At 36.5% G+C, this 12499-nt stretch overlaps 1 protein-coding gene across 1 annotated transcript; it reads left to right on the top strand.

The window, feature by feature from the left end:
* The first annotated feature begins 1729 nt into the window (after positions 1-1729).
* On the top strand, positions 1730-11203 carry LOC108670951 (calcitonin receptor). Its single transcript, XM_018158441.2, has 12 exons — positions 1730-1877; positions 2618-3526; positions 3846-3987; positions 4378-4509; positions 5285-5468; positions 6908-7022; positions 7431-7608; positions 8338-8477; positions 9241-9326; positions 9437-9536; positions 9913-9993; positions 10935-11203. The coding sequence occupies exons 1-12, from the start codon at positions 1872-1874 to the stop codon at positions 11136-11138; spliced, it is 2277 nt and encodes a 758-aa protein (XP_018013930.1). The 5' UTR covers positions 1730-1871; the 3' UTR covers positions 11139-11203.
* The last annotated feature ends 1296 nt before the right edge of the window (positions 11204-12499 follow it).

Here is a 12499-nt window from a genome sequence, read left to right as displayed (position 1 = left end):
AAAGTGAGATCTGATTTCAGCCGTAGGAGTTTGTTGAATGGTGCAGCTATATTTTTTTAATGTTATGAACTAGCAATTACATCTACCAAAAATGTAGTCTGTGATCATTCCTTCAAATAAAAATAATCAAACAGAAACATGCAATACATGAATATCGTCCAAATCTGTATAAAATGAACAAAACTTCAAATTTTTTGTTTGGGACGGCAATTCTCGTTACGAGGACTTCAGATACTAAGAGTGCCGACGAGGGTTAATGCACTCGTAAACACAGAATAGCGGCCATTAGTGAGGACCACACAAGCTATTCCGTAAGTTGTTTGTTTGCTTCGTGCGTGGGTGCGAGATACGCAGTGACTGTGACGTGTTAAGACAAGCAAGTGAAGACGCTATAAAGTTCGAGAGATTCATGCAGTGACTGTATATATTTATGATAATATGTGTATGTATGACAAGCAATGTCATACATGTGTATGTATGACAAGCAATGTCATACTGTGTATAGTATGACAAGCAAGTGAAGACGCTATAACGCTATATAAGAGAAGACGCTATAAAGTTCGAAATATTCATGCAGTGACTGTGACGTGTTAAAACAAGCAAGTGAAGACGCTATAAAGTTCGTTGTGTGAGGTCCCAACCGCTGCACTGCGTCCAAGAACCTTGCCGCCGAACGTTCGAACGGTGAGGCCGTACCGTTCGTATTCCGTTGGTGAGGCCGTACCGTTCGTATTCCGTTGGTGAGGTCGTACCGTTCGTATTCCGTTGGTGAGGTCGTACCGTTCGTATTCCGTTGGTGAGGTCGTACCGTTCGTATACCGTTGGTGAGGTCGTACCGTTCGTATTTCGTTGGTGAGGCCGTACCGTTCGTATTCCGTTGGTGAGGCCGTACCGTTCGTATTCCGTTGGTGAGGTCGTACCGTTCGTATACCGTTGGTGAGGCCGTACCGTTCGTATTCCGTNCATTTATTACGTCATGGAATAAAAGCATTTATTACGGCACGGAATAAAAGCATTTATTATGGCATGGAATAAAAGCATTTATTACGGCATGAATAAAAGCATTTATTACGGCATGGAATAAAAACATTTATTACGGCATGGAATAAAAGCATTTATTACGTCATGGAATAAAAGAATTTATTAAGGCATGGAATAAAAGCATTTGTTACGGCATGGAATAAAAGAATTTATTACGGCATGGAATAAAAGCATTTATTACGGCATGGAATAAAAGAATTTATTACGGCATGGAATAAAAGAATTTATTACGGCATGGAATAAAAGAATTTATTACGGCATAGAATAAAAGCATTTATTACGTCATGGAATAAAAACATTTATTACGGCATGGAAAAAATCAGGCATTATGCTAGCAAGTAAAATTACTAATAAAGATTATGTTTTCGTCAATGCCTCTGCCCTCGATGGACGTTCTTTGTGGCATGCCATAAACCATGGCAATTCCGTGCACTTTAATAGCTGGGTGAATGAGAACGGTTTAAGTTAGACTATTGAGTGCATGAACATCAAGGTTAGGTAAAAATGACGAGGCCGTAGTAATAGTTCTTTAAAAAAACTCATAGCGTAGTCTTGAATAAACAAGGGTTTTTAATATCATAAATTAAGTCAAGTCTTGGAAATTTTTTTACTTTATTGGCACTCTAATTATCTAATTATTTAATCATATAACCAGGACTTTTATCATATAATTTTTCAGCAACTACATCATTTATAGTAAATTTATTTGCAATCTAAAATTATTCATCACACAGTATACGGTATGTGAAACCTCCTGAGGAATTTAAATTAAAGAAAAATGGCTTAGGTTTTATTCATGGAGAACAGCCCAGACCACTTCATCCGCCGTCATGCAAGTAAGTTTTATGCGATGTTTGATCCATAGGATAAATAGATGTTCTAAAATGTCCTTATAATGTAACTACTCTGTCCTTGTGATAAGTTATCATGAGATGTATTAGGTGTCCGGAGCACAATAATTCTGATTTGTTCGAGATCTTTTGAATAAATTTTATATATAAATGAATATTTAAATATTTAACTTTAAAATAAATATTTAAATGTTTAACTTTAAAATAAATATATAAATATTTAACTTTAAAATAAATATTTAACTACTTAACTTTAAAATAAATTTTTAAATACTTGCTATAGCAAAAAATACATTCACAATGCAAAGCTAAGCCAAGAAAATAGTGATTAATGACTTACTAAGTATATCTTGGAAGATGATCTTTTCGTATTATTGATTGACTGGTATTTAATTGTGTGAAATCAATTTTAATTGCTTAAATTTGCGCTTAAATATCAAAATTGAAAGAATTTTTTATGTATGCGAGTTCGTCAGCAGTATTGAGGTCACGAGTTCGTCAGCAGTATTGAGGTCATGAGTTCGTCAGCAGTATTGAGGTCATGAGTTCGTAGTTCGTCAGCAGTATTGAGGTCGCAAGTTCGTCAGCAGTATTGAGGTCATGAGTTCGTCAGCAGTATTGAGGTCATGAGTTCGTCAATGGAGTTTTTTTTTATTTTCTCGAAATAATTCAATTATTTATCCCAGGATAATTAATTATATTTCAATTATTATTAATTATCCCAGAAAGCCTGGCTGCTCGTATTGCTGCTCGCCGCTTGGGGCGCGTCTACAGAACCAAGAAAAATTCAGCAGGAGGAACAACTTCAGGCAACATCAAGAGAAACTTTGTTGCATGAAATACCTGAAGAATTTAGTGATGCTGAAATTGCATTAGAAAAATCAAAAGCGAGAAGTGTTAGTGAAAAATTAAATATAGGTTCCCATGATTTCTTCATGCGGACTTTTGACGAGCATGCCGGATCTGAAAGTGAGAATTATGATGGAAAAACTATTGAAAATTTAGATAAAAGTTTACTGAAACAAAAAATCGATCAAAAAACGGTAGATGAGATTAAGAAAGCTCAAGCCAATCGCCTAGAGCGCGATATAGATGATTCGTCCGAATTAAGTCCATTGGCAGATATGAACGAATTGTTGAATAAAATCCAATCCACCATTAATTTCAACGGAAAAGTCACGATTCCAACCCCACACCAAATTGAAGTACAGAACGAAATAACTGCTTCGTCACAAGCCGATGACTTCACGACGTCTCCGGCATTCCAACGAAGAGAAACCGACGCCGGCAGCGTCAGGGCTGTGAAGACAACTGAAAAGTCAACTTTTACTAGTGACACTCATTCAACAAAGTCAACTCGGTCTAGTGAGTCCCAGTCAACAAAGTCAACTCGCTCTAGTGAGTCCCGGTCAACAAAGTCAACTCGGTCTAGTGACTTACAGCTAGAAGCCACTTCTGTCCCTAAAACCGATGATATCATGTGTAGATTTGGGATTGATTTTGGCCGAAAACTGTCATTTTCGGACGGAACTTTCTCTCGCGCTACGTGCTGCTACTGCTACCTTTTCATCTCAGAGCACCGTAGGCGTTATATGCTCAGAGTAAACCGCGCTGCTCACACCTTCCTCTTCAATGTAAGCAGAATGACATACATTCTTATAAGATTCTCATTACAAATCGGCTTGATTTTCATGGTTTATATCTCTAAAATATCAATCAAAACAAATGAAATAGAAATAATGACTTTCAGAATGACCAGTTCTTATAAGATTCTCATTACAAATCTGCTTGATTTTCATGGTTTGCATCTCTAGATTGTTAATTAAAACACATGAAATAGAAACGATGACTTTCAGAACGAACAGCACTCACATTACAAATGTTTCCTTTTGTCTTTTTGCTTTATGATTATAATATAATTCCATATGTTTAATCCATCGTTCGCCATTTCAGAACAGATCGATGGAACCCTTTGACCCGAGTAACAATGTGACCTGGCCAGCCGTGCGAGCTTCTCTCATAGATGATCTGGAGGCCGACAAACTTGAAAGTTGCTGCGCCGAGGCTGTGAATTGCTGCTCTTTGATTACCCAAGGTTCATAAATTAATTATAAATTATGGCATTTAATTGCAAACTGCTAAGCTGAGAGTGTAGTCTGTTCTACAATTAACCAAACTAAAACAACTTCGAGCAACGGCTTTAGAATTGACGCCAAATTTTGCCGAGTTTAACGTAGATAACAAAATTATTGCGAACTACTCCAAGCAATTATGCAATATCGTAGTCTTTACAATGTTAGCGATTTCAAGTATTTGAAATATGTTTTTTATACTCGTTGAAGGTTGCTCAAAAATCAAACTTTGTTAATGTGTTGTCGTAAATCTTGACCATTGCAAAATTAATGTATGCAATCAGTTGAGGAACTTTGTTCATGTGATGTCGTTGATCTTAAGCATTGTATATAAAATTAATATTTGCATGCAGCTGAGAATGTCGAGGGCTCGTGCCCAGCTACGTGGGACGGCTGGAGCTGCCAGGCCACGGCGGTGCCCTCAGATACCCTCGTGCCCGTGCGCTGCCCCGTGCACGCATACACTGGATACCCGGAGTGCTACCGTGCGTAAACTTAAATCCACGTAGCGGTCTAAATGCACGTAGCGGGCCTAATTATGCGTTTAGTGGCCTAAGTACACGTAGCGGCCTAAGTACACGTAGCGGCCTATGTACACGTAGTGGCCTAAGTACACTTAGCGACCTATGTACCCGTAGCGGCCGATTTCTCGTTTGTGATTGGCGGGTTTAGCTTAAAAAGCCGTCAATGATTGGCTGACGCAGTTCCAAACATATTTTTGATGGTACTGCCCATGCTCCTAAATCCAAAAGAGTTGAGCGTTGAAATATGAAGTTACTAAATACATCAAAACTTAGGGACGAATGTAAACTCTTCATGCTTGCTAACTTGCGTTAATGATCTCAAATTAAAATGCAGATTACCAGTTTTATGTATTATATATTATTTCTATCTTTATATGAAACTAATCGAAAGCGGTAAAATCTGTATGGGATGAAATCTATAGTAAATATGTAGGAGACTTGAATGAATAACGAACTCGTGTACTTTATTCATCTTGGTGAAAAATGATTTTAATTACAAAACATAAGCAAAAAGCGTTAATTTTGATGTTAAAACTCAGGCTTAACTAAATAACTAAATGAAAAACCATTGATCCTACTCTCTAATTCCATAAATTCGTATTGAAAAAAAATTCTTTTATTATTGATAACAAATGTCTTGTGCAAAACGTTGTGAAGATTGGAAAATTATCTTATTGCTTAAAAGATTAATAAATTTTGCGAGAAAGCGCTATCGTAAACATTTAATTCGTTCCAGTTTATGGAGAGAAAAAATGTGAAGGCAATGGATCATGGTTCATGCAAGGGGCGTACGAGTATACAAACTACCAAGGCTGTTCCATGGAGAAGTTCCACTCCATGAACTATTACTGGGAGATCGTCGTGAACGCTATATCGCTGGTGGCCCTATCGCCTGCCCTCTTGGTGCTGCTATGCTACAAGTAAGTCGTTTTTGCTTGCGAACTTTATTTCGGGACTTTTATATAAATATGTAGAGTATTTCGGGGACTTTTGGCTGAATATTTAGAGTATTTCGGGACTTATGGCTGAATATTTCGAGTATTTCGGGGACTTTTGGCTGAATATGTCGAGTATTTCGGGACTTTTAGCTGAATATTTCGAGTATTCCGGGGACTTTTGGCTGAATATGTCGAGTATTTCGGGGACTTTTCGCTGTATATATGTCGAGTATTTCGGGGACTTTTGGCTGAATATGTCGAGTTTTTCGGGGACTTTTGGGTATATATATCGAGTATTTCGGGGACTTATGGCTGAATATGTCAAGTATTTCGGGGACTTTTGGCTGAATATGTCGAGTATTTCGGGGACTTTTGGCTGAATATTTCGAGTATTTCGGGGACTTTTGGCTGAATATGTCGAGTATTTCGGGGACTTTTGGCTGAATATGTCAAGTATTTCGGGACTTTTTAGCGCATGTTTTCATTTATGAAAAAATGCGCTAAAAATGCGCTAAAAAATTTTTTTTCATTTATGAAAAAAATGCTACATTGTGCTCGCCATGTCCGTCTGTCCGTCCGTCTGTTTGTCCATCTGTCTGTCCGTCCGTGATTTCACGTTTTCGTCGACGAGAAAATGCGCTCTCTGTCACTCACTTCCGTGAGTACTGAGTTATATTTTTTCTCATTATTTTGAGTATTTCGTGAACTTTTTATCTGAACATGTCGATTATTCCGGGACTTTTTATTTGATTATGTTGAGTATTTTGGGACTTTTCATCTGATTATGTCGAGTATTTCGAGACTTTTTGTTTGAATATTTCGGAACTTTCGGGACCTTTTATCGAGTTTTTTTTATAAAAGAGCTCGCTTAAGTTCACATATAGCGGGCTATGTGCGCGTAGCGGTCGATTGCTCGTCTGTGATTGGTGAGTTCAATTTAAAAAGATTGATTGATTGTCGTCCATGATTGGCTGACGGAGTTACGAACTCATAAACATTTTTGATAGTACGGCCTCTGATGCAGACGTGCTCATGTCAAGGATTTTTAGCACGCGAATTTTATTTCGGTTCTCCATAGGCTATGCAGTACTAGCATTTTTAGGTTCAATAATATTCATCATAAACATTGAAAACATGTAGCAGGAACATATTCGATGTACGTAAAATTTATATTAAAGTTGGATCAATCCCATTAATTTGTACCCGAGGGGAGGCATTAATTTAGTTTAATAACTAACAAATATCGAAGCAGTAATAACTCGCTTCTCATTCAAGTTTTCCACTCAGATACCGAGCAATTGGGCAATACCAAAAACTACAATGTTATTGTGATCTAAAACTTGCAAAACTAATGTCTACGTAATACTTAAATCAGTAATACGCTAGATAAGTATATGATAAATTATTATTATGTTTTACAGGAAGTTGCACCAACACCGCTTCTATATGGTCTTCAATTTGCTACTGGCGTTATTTCTCCGAAGTTTATTACAAATCCTGGAGCTGGCGATCATCAAAATACCCGAAAATCTCAATGTGAGGACACCGTTTTATTGAATTATTCAATAAATTTATTAAATACTCTGGACTTTGTGCTCACATTTGCATCGTGACACAAACGTGATCTTTAATATATATTCCCATCACATTATACAAAGATATAATTTATCAGACAGGGGCATTTACAGATTATTAATATTATTGTCTGTTAATATTATTATTGTCTCAGCAGAGTCGGTAAATTAAACTAATGACTGACTGTATAATTAACTAAAGCCACCCTTGACTGGAAGTGGCTGCCCTTACTATTCTTTGAGTGATATTCGTTACTACCATTTGAGTGTTATTTAATTTATTGACTTATTTTAGCATATGAGTGAATTTGTATTTAGTATTTGAGTATTTAGTTATTTGAGTGTAATAAATTCCAATTTTCGTGTTCAGATATCAACGATACTGGAAGATAACGCGGCCGGCTGCAAGGTGCTGGTGAGTCTTCGGAAGGCGGCGCTGCTCTCGGTCTGGTCGTGGATGCTGGCCGAGAGTGTCTTCCTCTACCGCCTCATCGCCCGAGCCTTCCAGACTGTCAGGAGTGTCAAGATATACGTTATCTGCGCCTGGGGTACGTGCTGTATCTGGGTACGTGCTGTGTCTGGGTACGTGCTGTGTCTGGGTACGTGCTGTGTCTGGGGTACGTGCTGTGTCTGGGGTTCGTGCTGTGTCTGGGGTACGTGCTGTGTCTGGGGTTCGTGCTGTGTCTGGGTACGTGCTGTGTCTGGGTACGTGCTGTGTCTGGGTACGTGCTGTGTCTGGGGTACGTGCTGTGTCTGGGGTATATACTGTGCCTGGGGTACGTACTGTGCCTTGGTTACGGGCTCTCCTTATATGATTTTGTAAGTTTTATTCTTGTACAAAATTAAAGTAGCAAGTACCCTTTTATTTTATAGGGCGTGACGTAAATACGACCAACTAAAAAATGACGCTTGAACTTGATGTTTATGATTTTATGAGCCCGATGGTTATGTACGGATTATTAGAATTATTAATAGAGATATTATTTATTATTAGAGATGAGCCTCTGGAATTATTATTATTCCAGAGAATTATTCCAGAATTATTATTATTCCAGATTATTATTATTATTCCAATATTATTATTAATAATTCCTCTGGAATTATTATTAGAGATAAGCCTCTGAATGGCATTTCATCTATTGAAACGACTGGGTTACAAGCCGAGAAATTTAAATACACACTACGGAAAAGTTGGTCCCAAAATAACTAGCAACATGGTTAATATTTATTTATTATAATATTTATTTTATTTATTTATTATAATATTTTCTGGACAGGAGGCGCCATTATTTTGACGGCTGTGTGGGCAACTTGCCGGGCGTTGCTGGAAAACTATCAGTGCTGGCTGGGCGACCACAAGGGGGACCCTTATAAACTGCACCTCATCACCGACATCCCGGTGCTGCTCTCCCTTCTAGTGGGTGGAGTCTGCGTTACGATTCCAATTTTATACTAAAAATTGGAATCTAAAAATTGGAATCTTCTATACTAAAAATTTTATACCACGATTCCAATTTTATACCGTTACTAAAAATCAACATTCAAATGAAAGAAATAAAATACAATTATTAATAATACAGTGAAATTTAAAGCCATTTCTATTAAAATTCCATTTGCCACTCTCTTATTCATCGTGGAGTATGATTGAATAAAAATCTTTACTATCCGATGAGCCATTTCTATATGCATGTATCTGCCACCAAGATTAGCAACTGAAATTTCACTCAATGGATGCGTTTGAATGACATTAGACGAGGAGAGAACTACTGTTCGCAGAGTAAATACAAAAATCACATTGCTTCGCAGGATCTGAATATTTATTCGGATGGAAAAATTTATCGATTGTGGCTTCGATAAATTTATCGATAATTTAATCGATAAATTTATCGATTGATTTCTGATGGACCTGGTGTTTAAATGACCTTATTAAAAATAAAGTAATTTTAAATCTATTTGATAAAGCAATAACAGAATGATAAATTTGCTGAGAACGATCTATTAAAATTATTGCTGCGATCATGTCCCAATGAAATAAAAACGCCTATTCAGTTTGTTAATTTATTGTTGTTGATGTGCCATTTACTTGGGATTTATTAGTGATAGAATAGAATTTAGAATATGAGAATTGTAAATTGATAATACATAGTTTTTCGCTTGAAAAACATTTCTTTACAATGCAGGTGAGCGTGGGGCTGTTGGTGCACATGGTTTGCATCCTGCACATGCAACTGAGAGGCCGCCACGACAGCGAACAAGAGGCCAAAAAGTATGAAGTTAGCAAAATTGTTGACATTTGTGAGAATTTGAAGACGCAAAGATTTACTACAGTAAATGAATTTTTTAACGATTTTATATCGAGTATCTTTATTGTGACAGGAAAGTGGCTAAGGCGACGTTGTTCTTGGTGCCAGTTTTCGGCGTTCAGTTCTTACTGACATCCGTGGCACCTACGAACGTATCTTGCGTGGGTCTTCAGGTACAGTACTGTAGGTTTCATATGATAATCTCATTTGATTAAAAATTTTAATTTGTTTTCAATACCTATTAGAGTTTAGTTTTTTTTCAAATTATCTAAAATTGACATTATTTGAGAGATATATATGTATTAAAAATATAACTTTGCGATAAACTTTTAACTTATCATTACATACACTGAACATGGCAATTTTTAATGTTTCCAGTTTCGAAAACGTTTCGATTTGCTTAAAACATTCGCATTGCCAGGCAGGTTAATATTCAAATTTCCTCACTTTTACTTTTGGTATAATTTAGAGCAGAATGATATGCTGAAATATGTTCATGGATTTATCTAACAAAATCTATCGTACTTATGTCAATATTTTATGTTATAGGCATATTTATTTATTGCCTACGCCTTGACTGGGCTACAAGGATTGCTTGCTTCGGTGCTCTACTGCTTCTCCAACAGAGATGTAAGCCCAGATATATAACTATAACTATAACTATAACTATAACTATAACTATAACTATAACTATAACTATAACTATAACTATAACTATAACTATAACTATAACTATAACGATATACTTAAAAATTGATCAAAGCACCTCAGTACCATGATTATAAGTCGGTATTGTTGCCCAAATAATAAACTAATTTAATTGTCAGAAAGAATTCATGCGTTACCTGATACTAACTAAAATAGATCTTAACGACAATTTCGTGATAATGTTCATTCAGTACACACAGTCAGCTTAATAAGAAAATATATATGTGACCATATATATTATGGGACTGGCTATATTATATACTATGATATAGATTATGGGTATAGTACAGGTTCCTGAAAAATTTTGACATTATGAGTATAGTACAGGTGCATAAGAAAATGTTCATTGTATGGGCATAGTACAGGCTCGTAGTAAAATGACAAAATTATGGGTTAAGTTCTGGTTGACTAAGGGTGGTTGACGTTGAATAAGTTAGTATTCAACACACTGAAGCTCTATTTATATGATGGTAAAACAATGGGTGCTCATTAGGTCACACGAAGAAATTGGTCTTGCCCAAAAATCAATTTAGTTATTCTAAATATATGATCAGATAAATCAAGCATTGCGATAGAGATGAAAGGGAAAAGTTTTGTATTATATTTATTCCTGCATTTATCATAATAATGAATGTGGTATAGAATTTCAACGTTTCGACAGCAGGTGCGATATCCTCAACCTGTTGGGACCCATCAGTTAATTGGACGTTTGATGATAGTATTTAGTATTTAGCTCTGCTTAACAAACAAGAGGAAGTATCAATTTTTTTCTGTCACAACAGCTTTCCATTATCCAACAATAATACAAAATTACGTAGCATCGTTTTTTATATCTTCTAATAATTGATTTCAATTAATTACAGGTAAAGCTTCAACTCAGAGGTACGTGGGAACAGCTTCTCTCTACCTGTTGTCCTCGATTTATCCGAGACGGACGCAGACCCGGTGACAGCAGCGTCGCTGAGCCTCAGACCAACTTCAGTACAGTCAACTCCGACACCGACGCGGCAACCGGTGACCGTCCGGCTGACGTCATGGAACTCGAACCTTTGAACAGGAAGCCTTAAGATGTTCAGTACAGTCAAGTACTTACGCTCTATTTTCTTGTCTATCATTGGTGGATTTTGATTGAAAGGCCGTCAAGAATTGGCTGATGAACTTACGATCTCTTAACTTTTTTTGAAAGTATGGGCCCAGGAGATCATGCAGACGTGAAGAACTTAGCACCTTTTGACTTCTATCCACATGCGAAGACGAAGCAGTACCCGAACTCCGGTTATGACGTCTTGGAATAAACCCAGGGCCTATACTTTCAAAAAAGTTAAGAGATTGTAAGTTCATCCGCCAATCATCGACGGCCTTTCAAGCCAAATCCACCAATCATAGACAAGAAAATAGTGCGTAAGGACTTACGTTTACTTAGCGAGTTTTGAAAGTATGGCCCCTGGTCACGGGATGAGGTGACGGAGGAGACTGAAGATCATTAGCCGATTAATTTGAAGTTCAGATCCTTTTAAAGGGAATCCCGAAACCGCAAGCCGCAATACCTCAAAATTGCTGGAGTTGTGCTAGGCAATTTATGTAATTACAATGGAAAGGAGTACTAAAGTTTATATAATGGCACAAAAATTATAGTTTCAAGCCTAGTTTTATTTCATACTATTAATAAACTGTACGAAACCTTAAATTAAATTTTAAAGAAAGCCTTAAAACTATACTATTTACGATAACATTCTAATGATTTCAGTTCATGAAGATTTGTATTTAAAATAAATCACTCTTTTCGAACGGTTCTATAGATGATCACTTCTCAGCCTGTTACTGGCAATCCAACTCCAATTGCTGGTGATTGCTGATATACTCTCGTTCTCGGTAGGGTGCAGTTAATCACAGACAATAATATCAATATATTTATATAGATGATTTATAATATCTATATCTCCCGGCATACGATGATTGATTATTGACTAAATACCTGCTTACTACAAGTAATCCTGCCAACATCAATTTGATTGAGTTTATCCCGAAGTGGCATTTCAAAACTGAGTGCAATGACTTACTGTATTCTAAAAGTAAGATTATCATTTCTTCGGTGATTCAAGGGATTAAAATCACCAAATTAAATGTGTAGGGTATTTATTCAATGCCAAAACTATTTCTTTAATTTATATACTCCATTAACAAATTGAACTGAATTAGAAGGTACAGTAATAAATAATCGATCGACATTGTTGATCAACGTTTCAGTTCTCTCTACTTTTGGTAGATTTGCTACTCGTTTTATCCATACAATGCGTCCGCTGCTGGTTGCAGAATGCTGATGCATTCATATGAAGGGGAAATGTTAATGGGTTTTGCTAATAGTTAATTGCAGAAGTAGGTACTGCTAACAAATAGATAAAACGAGATTAATATGAATAATAATCTT

This window comes from Hyalella azteca, unplaced genomic scaffold (assembly GCF_000764305.2).
Source record: "Hyalella azteca isolate HAZT.00-mixed unplaced genomic scaffold, Hazt_2.0.2 contig14817, whole genome shotgun sequence".
Taxonomy (NCBI): domain Eukaryota; kingdom Metazoa; phylum Arthropoda; class Malacostraca; order Amphipoda; family Hyalellidae; genus Hyalella; species Hyalella azteca.
This window is presented reverse-complemented; position numbering and strand designations above follow the sequence as displayed.